Here is a 14750-nt window from a genome sequence, read left to right on the forward strand (position 1 = left end):
CCGTTTGGCCGGTGTTCACTGTATCGGAACAGAGAAGGTTAAAGGGGTGACTTTCTCCAGAAGGTTCTGACGTAAAATAGAATTCGTAAAATCAAGCTTGTTCAAGCTTTTCAGTATCTGCGAGTGTGGCGTCGTCTGAGCCCTGGTCCGCATTTGCTCCTGACGCCCCTCGGTGTAAAGGATGAGGGGACGGGCGCCCGGGCGGCTCGGTCTGTTGGGCAGACCATCCGACCCTTGGGTTGAGCCCAGGTCATGATCTCGCCATTTGTGGGTTCGAGCCCCGCGTAGGGCTCTGCACCGGCCGTGTGGCAGCCTGCTTGGGATTCTCTCCCTCTCTCTTCCCGTCTCCCAATCGCTTGCTCGCTCCCTCGCTCTCAAGTAATAATAAAAACGAGAGGAAAGGGCTCCTCATCTCAGTGGGGAGGCTCCTTTCAAACCACACGGCCCTCGAACCCCAGACTCTGTTCCCAGGGACGGGGTTGCTCCCCTCACTGAATTGGACCAAACTGACGTTCGCGGAACCGGCGTGGGCCCCTTCTCCCCTCAGTGACTGGAGCAAAACCCTGTTGGAGGAGCAGGGCTGATCGGCTCAGGGGTCAGGGAGCCTGAGTTTGCGCAGCCAGGCGGCATCTGAGTGGCCCTGACCCAGCCACGCCCCCCCCCCCATCTCTCTCTAGTGCCCGCAGGTCACCATGGGCGCCAGCGGGAGCCGCGTCCTGTCTCCCAGCCAGGCGGCCAGGACGGGTGCTCGGGCCTGGAGTCCGCCCTCGGGTTTTCTCTCGGAACTGAGTCCCTCGCGCTGTCCTGTGGCAGCCGGCGCGCAGCCCAGAGCCCTTGAGTGACTCCTGGCCTGCAGCGCCAGCCCTGTCCCTGGCGTGCGCCCCCTCGCACCCGCTGCAGAGGCCGGTGGAGTTCTTGTGGCCTCGAGGTTCTGGTAAGCGTGGCCCCGGCGTGCGAGGGAGGGTGACACGGTCTCCAGCTCTTCCCTCCCCGATGTCACCGGAGTGTGGCCATTCGCCAGGGGTGAGGCCCCGGGGGAAAGCGGATTTCGATTCCTCAGGAAAGAGCAGGGTGTGTGGATGGCGGGACTGGGAAGGGGGCCCCCTCTTGCTGCACCTGTGCCGCTTGCACCTTCCAGGGATGAAGTTTCCGTTCATGGAAACAGCCGGGGAGTGTCCAGGCCGGAGTTCGCAGATGGCCTGTAGCCTTGGAAGCGAGGACTTGGCCGATGGTCTTTAAAAGGAAAGTGACTGTTACCAGATCCCATTCTCTCCTTGTCTGACTTGGGAGTCTTTCCGCTAAGCTCGGCAGAGTGTGACCTCCACTGGTTGGGGTAACCCGCCCCACGGGGTCAGCTCACGCCCCAGACGGCTGGTGGGACCGTGCCGACGGGCACCCAGCTGAGACCCTGAGCAGCTCCATCCAGAGTGGCAGCAGTGAGGCTACATTTCTTTAATACTTGTACTAGCATTGGGGGTGGGGAGGCAGGGGTGAGAGGCCTCGGTGTGGGGGATGGGTGTCATCAAAGCCCTGGGAGCCGGTGAGGTGACCTAGGGGAGGCCGGCAGGCCACCCCTGGACCCCCCTCCTGACCTGGGAGAGGGCAGGCACCTGGAGCAGCCGGACTGGTGGCAGGGAGAGGAAGTCTGACTGGGAGGAGGGGAGGGAAGGCAGCTGGAGTGGTGGGGGGGTGAGGAGGTGGTTCCTACTAACGAAGGACACGCAGGGAGGTGAGAAGCCTCCGTAGGGGAGAGGCTCCCAAAAGGGAAGGGCAAGTTTATGCAGAGTCTTAGCGGGGATCCCCCTCGTTGGTAACAAGGGGAGAGGGGCCGTGGTCAGGCTGGGGAGCCGGCTCCAGCATGAGGTTTTCTATTCTGTCTGCAAACCGGAGGCAGGGTGCCTGGGATGCGGAGGAGGTCAGAGCCCCCAAAACTTAGGGGGCGGGAAGGAGAGTCGAAATGGAAGAAGGGAAAGCAAGCGGACTAGAAAAACCTGGTAACATTCTTTACAGAAGTCTTCGCCGGTCACCTAGGTGCCAGTCGGTGTCCTAGGCACCCACCAGAGCCAAGGCCAATGGCAGCGCACTCAGCCCAGGGGTGAGGCCCTCCGCCACGTGGGGGTCGCAGAAAGTAGCAGGAGAGCGCTCAGGGGGGCAGGAGAGGGTACGAGGGAACAGAAGATGTGTCCATGCCTGAGTGGACCCTGGCCTGAAGACGCTCCTGTGGTCAGAGAACAGCCCAGCAGGACTCAGACAAGCACGCGGAGCGGCCAGGAGATAGAGGTCAGAGCTGATTCTCCGAACTTGGGAAGGGTTGCGTTTAAATGATGACAAGGTCCCGGAAAAAATGGGGCGCCTGGGGGGCTCCGTCGGTTAAGCCTCTGACCGGCTCAGGTCATGATCTCATGGTTTGTGAGTTTGAGCTCCATGTTGGGCTCTGTGCTGACAGCTCAGAGCCTGGAGCCTGTCTTCAGATTCTGTGTCTCCCTCTCTCTCTGCCCCTCCCCCGCTTGTGGTCTGTCTCCCTTTCTCTCAAAAATAAATTAATTTTTAAAAAATTTTTAATGTTTGTTTATTTTTGAGAGAGAGAGAGACAGACCAGAAGCAGGGGAGGGGCAGAGAGAGTGAGACCGAGAATCCAAAGCAGGCTCCAGCTCTGAGCTGTCAGCACAGAGCCCAGCACGAGGCTGGAACTCATGAGCCGTGAGATCATGACCTGAGCCAAAGTCGGACGCTCAACTGACTGAGCCACCCAGGCGCCCTGTCCCTAAGTATTTTTTTAAAAAAAGAAAAATTTAAACCATGACAAGGTCCCTGATGGCACCTGGTGGGGGGAGTGTCTGGTTCCGGGAGACGCAGACGCTGGACAGAACGGAGGTCACTCAAGATGGCGGCCGACAGCCTTCACTGTGAGTCCCGGGACCAAGCAAACACAGAAGCAGCCCGTAGGGGACAAACGCAGGGAGACCCCACACTCAGGCGTCGGGGCACCTTGCTGAGCCTCCCGGGGAGGTGAGTAAATGCTCTGAGCTTGTGTTTCAACCCCAGATCCAGCTCCCAAGGCCTTGGCTGTGCTGGGGGCCAGGCCTGGAGAGAGAGCCACGGAGCCGAGGGCCTCTGGGGCCAGCCCGAGTCACAGGGCCCCACCTTCACCGGGTTAGTTCTAGAAAGCTCTGTCTCCTCAAACTTCCCGTGGATGACACATAGCAATCACTGCATGGTGCCTTCCTTTCCCTGCAGTGATGTGGGGCCAGGAGAACTTTGTCCCAAGGTTATCACGCAGATAAGCATGGCGCCCTAACCCCGTTAGTCAAATAGACGCAGGAGGCCTGCAAAGTGCACGAGGGGCCCCGTGTTTGCTGGGCCCAGAGAGGTGTGGCCTCATCCTTATCTGGAAGAGCGGGTCAAGCGCGAGGTTGTCTCCAGACAGCAAAGAAAAAAAGCCAAGGTTTCCTCCAGCCTGGAGAGCTCCTGGCTCCGTCTCAACCGTGACTTCCCGCGAGCGTGACCCAGGCACACAGGAGGAACCGACGTGCCCTGGAGGCCACCTGTGTCATCTCCTAAAACAGAAGTGGGGACCCTCGGGCACCTGTTAGTTCAGGGGACACACTTGGGAAGCCATGATCCCACGGGTGGGGAGTGAATGCGCTCTGGGCGCAGTTCACCTCCCAGGAGCCCCTACGGGCCCTGATTTCCTTGCCCCTGCTGGCTGGGCACCTATGGGAAGCAGCTGTTAACGTCTCCCGGTGCTGGCAGGTTGGAGACAGTGCCTCCCAGGGTCCCTCTCCTGTGACGCAGATAGGACATTTGGGGCGTCTGGGCGGCTCAGTCAGTTAGGCATCCGACTTCGGCTCAGGTCATGATCTCATGGTTTGTGAGTTCAAGACTCGCATTGGGCTCTGTGCTGATAGCTCGGAGCCTGGAGCTACTTCAGATTCTGTGTCTCCCTCTCTCTCTGCCCCTCCCCTGCTCACTCTCTGTCTCTCAAAAATAAACAAAGAAAGAGAAAAAAGGACATTGATTTCCTCCTCTTGCCGGTCAGACCACATTTTTCTTCTCGGGGGAAGAGGAGGCAGGGCGGCCTGCCGGGCCTCCCAGGGGACCGGAGCCACTCCGGGAGCAGGTGTTCAGCCCGGGTCACGGCTGGCAGGGGGCTGGCCGTCTGGCTGCTGTCCCCTAGCTCCGTGGGCTTGCACAGAAACACTGCTCCTCTGTGGTCAAACGGGAGTAACCCTACCACTAACTTGGGGGTTGTCGAGGAGTGAGGAGCGGCCTGAGCCCTGCCCTGGGCCTGGTCCCGAAGTTGGCAGTTGGTGCCACCTCACGGGCCTCCTCTCGGCCTCTGCCCTGTGCCCTCCGCCCTCTCCAGTTAACATCCGCTCCAACAGCCTTAATCGCAACAATCTCCGTCACAACCTCAGAACTCTGGGCCACCGGCACCGGTCTCCGTGGCCCTGATCCTAGCTCCGTCTTCCTCTGTGGGCCACGCCCGGCCTCCCCTGCCCCGGGGGGCACTGCTCCATCCCCGTCCCTCCTCCGGGCTCACCTTCTCCCTTGACCACCTTCCCAAGTGCAGGCAGCTGCTCTCTCCTTCACAAATACACAAAGAGCAGAAAGTGTGACACCGTCCTGGGTGGATGTGTGAGAGGCACAGAGGGGGTGTCACTTCTGGGGAGACAAGAGGTGAGATTAGGAAGGACCCAGAGGGGTCTGTTCAAAAGCCCCCGGGGCAAAGAGGCAGCAGGAAGGGCAGGACGGTGAGAAGTTCCACGTGGCTGTTCCAGAAGGTCATAAGGGGCTGGGCGGGGCCCCAGTTGCCTGAGGAGCCCAGAGAGAGAGAGGGGAGAGAGAGGGGAGAGAGAGGGGGGTCGGGGAATCCCTGAGGTTAGGAGCAAGGCCTTTGGGCAGGCGCCCTTGGGGCAGATTCAGTCCACGCCACTTCCTGATGCGGCTTCCTGTCTATAAAGTGCCCATGATCCTCATGCCAGCCTCACTGAGGATCCAATCAAACAGCAAAAGGATGCGTGGGCACCAGCGTGGCACCCAGTGGGTGGTCAGCAACTACTGGTCACTTTCATTTCCTGGATTCTAATTCCAGAGGCTGTGTTGTTTCTCTGTCTTCCCCCAGTCAGCGCCCCCTGGGCTCCCCAAGCCTCCTCCCGGCTGGAGAGGGGGGCTGGGCCCCCAGGCAGCACTGAGGGCCTCAGCCCCTAGCTGGCCGCGCCGGGCATCCTGCCTGGGGTCCACCGAAGAGGGTACCCCTCCGGGCCTCAGCGCCAGGAGAGCCACGGGGGCGGGGAGGGGAGGTGGCAGGAGGGAAGTGAATGCAAGAAAGAAAGAGGAAAGGCGAGGCCGAAGTCCCTCTTGGGGACCCACGGGAGCCGCGGGAGCAGAAACGTGGAAGGGGGGGCGGGGGCGGGGCAGGGACCTCTCCCAGTTGTTGGAGAGCCTGCCCCCTGCCTAGAACTCATCCAGTGGATCTAGAACATCCATTGCCACCGGCTCACGCCCACCGCCTTTCAGAGACCCACCTTGCTCCTACCAAAGCTGTCCCCTTCGGTCCTTTGCCCTGAACCTGCCACGTTTTAAAGTTCTGTTCTCAGGTGTGGCTGGACATAGTGCACACGTCATAGGTCACCTTCCACTGTCTTAGCTGAAGAAAAGGAAAAAAAAGCAGGTACTGGCTGAGGCACTGTGCCCCAAAGTGTTCTTTTTTAGAGTTTTCAAGGGGCGCCTGCGCAGCTCAGTCGGTTAAGCCTCTGACTTCGGCTCAGGTCATGACCTCACGGTTCGCGTCGGGCTCTGCGCTGACAGCTCGGAGCCTGGAGCCTGCTTCGGGTTCTGTGTCTCCCTCTCTCTCTCTCTGTTCCTTTCCTGCTCACACTCTGTCTGTCGCTCTCCCTCAAAAATAAACATTAAAAAAAACAGAGTTTTCTGCGTTTAATGCTTTTAGTCCAAGAAAAGCACCGAAGGAAGTCAATATTTTTTGTCTTTGGAGAAGACTGCAATTCATCTTAAATGCGTACTATTGTTTAATCTTACAACTGGGGCCGTTTTGCTGGAAAACCTTTTGTTTTTAGTTTATTTTACTTATTTTGAGAGGAAGAGAGAGAGAACACGGGAGGGCAGAGAGAGAGGCCCAAGCAGGCTCCACACTGTCAGCACGGACCCCAATGTGGGACTTGAACTCACAAACCGTGAGATTATGACCTGAGCTGAAACCAGGCGCCACCCTTCCCCCCCCCCCCACCCCCCACTGCCGTGGAAAACTTTTTAACACAGGCCTCAGTGATAATCGCTTTGAAATGCTAGTGATTTCAAAAAAAAAAAAAAGAGTCCTACTGGCGCAGGGCCGGGGAGGGGGAGCGACACTGTTGACCCAGGTTACGTGTGTTTGTTTAGCTGTGGAGCCACTGGCCAAAGAGCTAATGTTCACCTCGCGCCAGCCCCTGGAGCCGCAGCAGGAGCAGGGCTGGTGAGACCTTAGCCAGCAAGGAGGCCACAGCCTGTCCGCACCTCCCCGCCCCCCGTGACAGAGTCCGTCTGGCCCTGCAGAGGACAGGTGAAGGCTCCGGGCGTCTCTTCGATCTCTGGAAACACTGAAGGCGGCCAGGCTGGCATCCGGATGCCGTTCCAGGGGGGAGGACGAGCCTGAGGCTCAGAGTGGGGCAGGATCACCAATGTCACAGAGTCCCCAGGACTCTACCACCCTGGGTTAGTCCCTGGGGACCCTGGGAGGCCCTGGTGGGTTGTGCCTTCAAGTGTGGGGGATGAAGCTGGGGGGGGAGCCCTGGCGCTCACTTGGGTTAGGAGGTCTTTGCTTTTCCCTCCCCCCGGAGCCTCTCTTGGCCCCACCCTTACCTGAACAGCCACTTCACCCCCTCGGATCTCTGGCAGATGTCACCCTTCGAGTCCTCTAAGATGCCTGCTCTTCTCTCTGCTCAGACTCGATCCCCTCTAGCCCCATGGGGCCCCCCCGCCAGCTGATGGGGAAGGGACTTCCTCCGTAGAGAAATCTTGGGAGCACTCCAGCCTCTCACGTCCCCTTTGGTCAGCTGGGCACAGTTCAAGTCCCCCAGAAAAGCCAAAGCCTCAGGTCGCCATCGGCCACAGGGGCCCCTGGGCCAGCCTCTCCTCCTCCCAGTGAAGTGGGGAGACCAAGAGGCCACGCAGGGCGAAACGGCTGTGCCCTGCCTGTGCCCGGGACCACAGCGCCCTGCCCAGCGACTCCCAGCGGAGAAAGCGCAAGACGTGGGGATCAGAGTACTTGCTCCGTGTTGGACCCGGGGACGTGGCCCAAGGTCTGAGGGAGAAGGGCCGATGGCCAAGGGGGACGTGGGTATAGACACCTGCCACCGCCACAGCCTTCCTGCCAGCAGAGCGTGGTGGACCGGCCCGGAGGGAACACGCTGTCCCTTGGCCGGCCCCCTGGCCCCCTGTGAGCACAGACACTGCCACTTCTGGGTGTTTCCACACCCCCCAAGGACCCGGCCCATGTGGGCTGCCAGGAAGTGCAGAGAGGGAAGCAGGCCCTGTGAAAGGCCCAGGGAGTGCGCTGGGCAGGGGCAGAGCAGGCAGGATACTACGTGTCTCTTGTAGGCAGATCACTTCCCTGCTGGCGGGAAGGGAAGGCCTGTTCTGATAGGGGTGAGGCCGGAGGCAGGAGAGGCAAGAGGGCCCCTCAGGAAGGAACAAGATGGGGTGAGGTCGCAGGGTGCCCGGCTGCAGAGCGGCCCCACGGCTCCTGCCAGTCTACCTGCTCAGGTAAGGCTGGAGCTCAGTGCCACCCACTTCTGAAACTACCCCCTCCACCCCCAGCGCCCCGTGGATCGTGGGCACAGTGCGGATTTGGTGGGACGGCCAGGCTGGCATCGGGCCCTCCGTCAGAGAGGAGGCAGAGCCGGGGTGTGGGCAAGCTCCCATGGGCATGCCGCCTGGGCAGTGGGTTCGGCAAACAGACTGCACCGCGTGGCAGCGTGTTACGGGCCACATGGCATTTAGAGGCCTTGGTGCCAGCTGGGTCAAGGTGGTTTGAACTTGGACTCCAGCCATCGGGAGCTGGAAAGGGTTGGACTCTCTCCCTGTCATCTGAGCGCCCAGCTCCCCGCAGGGTCGCTCGCTCAACAACCCCGTTCATTCATTCATTCATTCATTCATTCCTTTGAGGGGTGTTTGCTGAACTGCCGCTGCACCATGACCTACACGGGGCACGCTCTGGCCCCAGGGAATCCCGCTTCCTGCCCTCAGGCTGTCCACCGTCTGGGAGGGACACACACATGTAAGCTGGACCTCTGATGAGAGCAGCCCAGGGGACACAGGGGAGACCTCCGGGGAGGGCGATAGGCACGGCAGGGAAGGCTTCTCGGAGGCAGTGTCCGTGGAGCGTGGTTTTGGGTGTGGAGGTGGGAAGGGCCTTGTCTCCCCCGAGGCCATGGCCTCACCCACACTTTTGTGGCACCTTCACTCATTCGTCCAGAGCGGCCTCTTCCCCGGGCTGAGAGCCAAGGCCTCAGATGTGGCCCTTGACCTTGCATGGCCTCACTTCACACTCAGGCCACACTGCTTTCACAACACGACAGTGATCGCAAAAGAAAAGAAGGCGGGGCGCGTGGTGGGGTTGGAGAGCCGGCTCTGGGGTCAGCCCGGCTGGCCACGGCCTGTGTCCTTCCCAGCCCGTTTCCTCACCTGTAAAATGGGTGCTCGTGGACCTTTGGTGCCCCCCGACCAGCTGAGGACGAGCCCCCAGCCTCAGCAGCCGGGGAGGCCCCAGAACGGAGGTCCGCACCCAGTGTGTGGGGAGGGGGGACCCTGAATACTCCCCTTCCCCCAGAGGGTGCCCCCTCCTCCACGACTTCCTGGACCTGTCCCTGCCGCCTCCTCCAGGGACCACCCAGGCGCTGAGGCCAAGCAGACCGAGGGGAGAGTCTCGTCACTGTCAGCAGGGCCGGGACCAGCAACAGGCGTGGGCCCTTGGGCCCCAGGTTGTGGTCATTCCCTACATCTACGTCCTGGGCACCGTCCCCTCTTCTTTGGAAAAGGTCACTTCCGGGTTCTCAGTCCCTGTGGCTCAGGGTAGGCCAGCCTCCAGCCACCTCAGCCTGAGCCCAGGGCTGGCCAGTCAGAGTGTATGTCCCTGGCCCTCCCCCCCCACCCCTCGGGGCACTGCCAGGGATGGGTACATGGCCAGGCTGGGTCGATGAAATGCAACTTTGGGACTTTAGCTGGGACCCGGAGGCAAGAGAACTCTGGCCCGCAGAGTTGCGTCATCGGTGGGGCGCCCACGCTCCTGCCACCAGGAGCGAGGCCGTGGCGGGAGGAGGTTGGACTGGAAAAGCATTTGCAACTCCAGACACCCCAGCCCCCAGCTGGTTACAGCCTCCAGGCCTGTGACACTATCCGCGGTGCCGGCCGAGCCAGGCCTGGGGACAGAGTGGGAGCCTGGAGGTCGGGCCAGAGGCCAGCCTGGTCACTGATTTGCTCCATGACCAGGCCACACACTGCCTTTCTCTGAGCTTCTGTCAACAGGTCTTTGGCCCCTGCCTTGTAAAGCACACAGGCCGGCAGGGCCCCAGTGAGACAAGGCGACAGGCCTGGGCCCTCGGCCCCGCTGGAAGGCAGGCTGGCAGCCCGCCCCACTTCATCCTGTGGCACCACCCTTGGGACACGGAGCTACTCCAGGCTTGCTGGGTGCCGTAAGGCCTGAGACAACGGCTAAAGAAACAGGAGTCACTGGGGCGCCTGGGTAGCTCAGTGGGTTAAGTGTCTGACTTCGGCTCAGGTCATGATCTCACGGTTCATGAGTTCCAGCTCAGAGCAGGGAGCCTGCTTTGGATTCTGTGTCTCCCTCTTTCTGTGCCCCTCCCCTGCTCATGCTCTCTCTCTCACAAAAATTAAAAACAAAAACCATTAAAACAAACTTAAATTTAAAAAAAAGACTTTGTCCTTTGTAGGATTGAAATTTCTTCCTTTGGGGAAGGGAAGCAGTGGGGAGGGGAGGAGGGACAAGGGGAGGGAGGAGGAAGGGGAAGCCACGTCCCCTCCCGACAAAGCAGGAGGCCAGGGAAGAATCAGATGCCAACTGGATGGCCAGAGACCATAAATTCTGGGCAAAACCCTCACCTGCCTTGCCAGATACAGTGTTGTGGTTCCCAGGGGCCCCAAGGGCAGAAAGGATGGTCCTTAAGCTGATGCAGGAGCCGCTGGGAGAAGCCCATTGGCCGTTTCTGAGTCCAGCCAGGGCCTTCAGACCCCGGGGGCCAGAGCTCAGCCCTGGGGGTGTGGCTTAAGCTCCCAGGGAAGAGGAAAAGATGGAAGGGACAAGGAGGTAGAACAGAAGCAAACTGCCCCCCAAAACCTCCTGATCCTAAGAGGTGTGAGCAAAGGGCTCAGAGAGACGCCCCCCCCAAGCTGAGAAAAGGTGGTCAGTAAAGGGGAGAGAATCTGATCACCCACAGCACTGAAAAATGGAATTTGGGAGAAGGTACTGGAAGGAGGGACAGGGTACGTGCTGCATCTAGGTGTTGATTTCTATGAAAAGCTTTAATAGATATGCAAATGGCCAGTGAGCGCAGAGAAAGATGCTCAACATCACTAATCACTAGGGAAATGCAAATCAAAACTTCAAGGAGGTGGCACTTCACACCCTTTGGGAGCCTATTATAAAACATAGAACAGAAAACAGTAAGTGTTGGCGTGAGTGTGCAGAAGTCGGAGCCTTGTGCCCTGTGCAGCCGCTGTGGAGAGGTGTATGTGGTCCCTCAAAAAGTTAAACAGAACTACCATTTAACTCAGCACTTCCTCTTTGGGGTATACACCCAATAATATTGAAAGTGGGGATTTGAACAGGTATTTTTTTAATGTTTATTCATTTTTGAGAGAGAGAGACAGAGCTCAAGCAGGGGGCAGAGAGAGAGGGAGACACAGCATCCGAAGCAGGCTTCAGGCTGTCAGCACAGAGCCCGACACGGGGCTCAAACTCACAAACCGAGAGATGATGACCCGAGCCGAAGTCGGACTGAGCCCCCCAGGCGCCCCTCAACAGACATTTGTACACCAATATTCCTAACAATTTTATCCACAATGGCTTGACGGTAGATACAACCAATGGATGCATGAATGGATAACAAATGTGGCGTATCCATACAGTGGAATAGTATTCAGTCTTAAATTTTAGTTTTTAAAGGTTATTTATTTTGAGAGAGAGAGAGAGAGAGAGCGCACATGCAAGTGGGGAAGGGACAGAGGGAGAGAGAGAGAGAATCCCAAGCTGGCTCCGCACCACCAGTGCAGAGCCTGATGCAAGGCTTGACCTCACGAACCGTGAGATCATGACCTGGGGTGAAGTCGGATGCTGAACCCACTGAACCACCCAGACGTCCCTATTCAGTCTTAAAAAGGAACAAAGTTCTGATCCAGGCTATAACATGGGCGGGCCTCAAGGACATTAGGCTCCGTGAAATACGCCTGACACAAAATGACAGGCACTGCATGACTCCCCTTACACAAGGTGCCCAGAGCAGACAAATTCACGGGGACAGAAGTAGAAGAGAGGTGACCAGGAGCCGGAGGGAGAGGGGCTATTTTCTTTTATTTTAGAGACAGCATGCAAGCAGGGGAGAGGGGAGAGGGGCAGAGGGGGAGTGAGAATCTTAAGCAGGCTTCGTGCTTGGTGCAGAGCTAGAGACAGGATTCAAGGTCAGCACAGTGAGGTCATGACCTGAGCCAAAGTCCAAGGTCCAAAGCCCGCAGCCTAAATCACCCAGGTGCCCCTAAAAAGGTTTTTTTTATTAAAATTTTTTTAATGTTTATTTTTTGAGAGAGAGGTTGACAGACAGCATGAGTGGGGGGGTGGGGGGCAGACAGGGAGACAGAATCTGAAACAGGCGCCAGGCTCTGAGCTGTCAGCACAGAGCCGATGTGCGCCTCGAACCCAGGAACTGTGAGATCACAACCTAGGCGGAAGTCGGTCACTCAACCGACTGAGCCACCCAGGTGCCCCAAAAGCTTTTTTTAAAAGAGAGTGAACACGAGGGTCCAGGAGCGCCGAGGTCGGGGCAGAAGCCCAGTGTTCCTTCTCCTTGGATGGCCGGGCCGTGTCCCAGGTTTCCTCTGAGCTCTTTGTAACTGTCCGCTCACTTAATCCTTCCAACAACCACATGAGGCAGTCCTCTCGCCCCCATTTTACAGACAGGGAACAGAGGCGCCAAGGGGACAATCACCTGGTCAGCATCAAATTGCGAATAGGCCAGAACTAGGATCGGAACCCAGCCACACTGGCGCCCCTTCCTCCGGAATCTTCCAGTCCTTTCATTCACTGAACACTCACTGAGCACCCAGCACCGCAGGCGCGGAAGGAGGGCGAGGGGTCAGTGGGTGCAGGCTGGAGCCCGAGGGGCGCTGCGCCAGCCCTTGGCCCGGGTCACCTGGGATGATTCCGCCTCCAGGGCCCGGGCACCTTGGCCAAGTCACACAGCGCCGCGTGTGCCGGGCGGAACCTTGTTGTTATCGCTCTAATTGCCACGGCAGCCTCCTCAAGCCAGTTGGAGGGACGGCGGAGAGCTGCCGCCAATCCAGCGTTGGGGGGCGATTCGCACCAGGTCATGGCTGGGGGTGGGGGACCTGCAGAGCCTGGTGGGGAGTTCGCGGGGGCCCTCCTACTGCGGAGGGACCTCAGGGGTCGCCTCCCACAATCTCTGCACAGGCCCGCCCCCTCCACCTCTCCCCCTGTCCTGCACCTGCCACAGGGCCCAGCACCTTCTCTCCGGAGGGGGAGGGGCCCAGGAATCCAGTCGGGCCGGATTCCTCACCGTCAGGACAGCGGCTGGGCTTGGAATTTGGCGCAGGCAGCAGGGCTGGGAGAAGGGCCGTATGGCCACAGCCTCCCAGGACCCAGAAGATCTTCCAAAGTTGCCTCCCCCGCTTTCTCCTTCATTCTCTCCCTCCGCCCTGGTACACGGCGCTGAGAGGCTCTGGGACCGGCCAAGGTCACACGGAGAGTTGCCAGTGGGGTTCTACCGACCTCTGAGGGGCTTCTTCAGTCCGGCTGGGGCTGGGGCTGGGGGTGCCCAGCTTCCTTGCTTCCAGGTCGGTCACCATAGGGGGGCGCGGACAGGTCTAGGGGCAGCCAGACTAGGGATGGGAGGCCCTCCCAGAAGGTAAAGCCAGACCCGGGGCTGTGAGAGCGGGAAGTGGGGTTGGCCCGGCACTGGCCATAGCATCCTAGGTAAGCAGATCCACGGACTCCTGCCGGTGACCCGGGTCTCAGCTTACCCACCCGCACAGCTGGTTGTGCTGGTCGCTCTCGAAAGAAAGAGAGCCGTGCCAAGGCCCCCTGGCACAACTCTAGCCTCACAGACCAGGGCTGAGTGAGGGGACAGGAGCCCAACAGGCTGCAGTGTCTGAACCAAGTTTTCTGGGCCTCGAGCCCAGAAGCCTCATCTCCACGGTAGGATTTTCATCATACGTAGGATCTTTTTAAAAGTGCATTTGGGGCGCCTGGGTGGCGCAGTTGGTTAAGCGTCCGGCTTCGGCTCAGGTCATGATCTCACAGTTCGTGGGTTCGAGCCCCGCATCAGGCTCTGTGCTGACAGCTAGTTCAGAGACTGGAGCCTGCTTCAGATTCTGTGTCTCCCTCTTTCTCTGACCCTCCCATGCTCACACTGTCTCTCTCTCTCTCTCTCTCTCTCAAAAATAAAAATAAAAAAATAAAAATGCATTTATTGTGTTACAAAAGTAATGCATGTAAGGCACAAAACCACAAGGCAGGGTTTCATCAAATTTGGAAAGTGAGTTTGAAAGGTCTACTCTAAAACCCAGGCTCTGCAGGCCCCTGGGTGGCTCCATCAGTTAAGTATCTGACTTTTGATTTCAGCTCAGGTCGTGATCTCACGACTCGTGGCATCGAGCCCCATGTCAGCCTTGGCACTAAAAGTGTGGAGCCTGCTTGGGATTCTCTCTCTCTCCCTCTCTCTTGGCCCCTCCTCTCTCTCTCTCTCTCTCTCTCTCTCTCTCAAAATAAATAGATTTAAGGAGAAAACTCCACAGGCTCTGGGGACACAGGGTGTACTGGGGGGGCGCCCTAGGGCATCCCTTCCCCTAGGTGGATGGCCACTGCCAGGCTCTCCCAGAGCGACCTCAGGAGGGCTTCACAAGCCCCCAGGGCCTCAGATGTAGATGTTTGCCGTCATCTCTAACTAAGGACAATCAGATTGTCACAGGGATAGGTGGTGAGGCTTGAAAGATAATCTTCACGCTACACCCCTTCCCACGATTAGCTTGTGAGCGGTAAAATGATCCCTGCGGGACCTTTCGCATGTGTGAGACCAGCGGTAGAAGGCCCATATCGCCCCGGCTCCTGCAGGCTTTGCCCTCCTGGCGGCGCCTGGGCTGTGCTGCTGCAGGTGCGACCCTGCTGAGCCCAGGTGACGGCCCCTCCCCTCCAGCCTCCGGGAGTCCAGCCAGCACTCAGTAGACAGCGCAGCTGCCCTTTGCGGGGCCCTGACTCTGTGGCCAGCCCTTTCTCTGCCTGGGTCAGTGACTCCCCCGACAGTGCCGCAGGGTGGGAACCATTATCTTCATCTGGCTTAGAGAGGCGGGTGACTTGGCCACGGCCACACCGTGAGTGTGGTGTTTACCCTTAATGCTATACCCAGGATCCCCGCAAACGGAGGACAGTCAGAGGGCGTGTCCCATCCACCGGACGGGTGGGCATTCAAGTCACCTGCTTTCCGTAAACCCTCTGGGCCCTGAGCCCT

At 59.0% G+C, this 14750-nt stretch overlaps 1 protein-coding gene across 1 annotated transcript in view; it reads left to right on the forward strand.

Moving 5' to 3' along the window:
• Positions 1-2884: 2884 nt before the first annotated feature.
• CHKA (choline kinase alpha) overlaps positions 2885-14750 on the forward strand; it is a 68564-nt gene continuing 56698 nt past the window's right edge. Inside the window, exons 1-6 of the mRNA XM_029957368.1 lie at positions 2885-2906; positions 3046-3153; positions 6400-6472; positions 7210-7298; positions 8670-8774; positions 8881-9069. Of these exons, the coding sequence (XP_029813228.1) occupies positions 2885-2906; positions 3046-3153; positions 6400-6472; positions 7210-7298; positions 8670-8774; positions 8881-9069 (586 nt within the window). The remainder of the gene's footprint in view (positions 2907-3045; positions 3154-6399; positions 6473-7209; positions 7299-8669; positions 8775-8880; positions 9070-14750) is intronic.

Source organism: Suricata suricatta, chromosome 11 (genome assembly GCF_006229205.1).
Source record: "Suricata suricatta isolate VVHF042 chromosome 11, meerkat_22Aug2017_6uvM2_HiC, whole genome shotgun sequence".
Lineage (NCBI taxonomy): Eukaryota > Metazoa > Chordata > Mammalia > Carnivora > Herpestidae > Suricata > Suricata suricatta.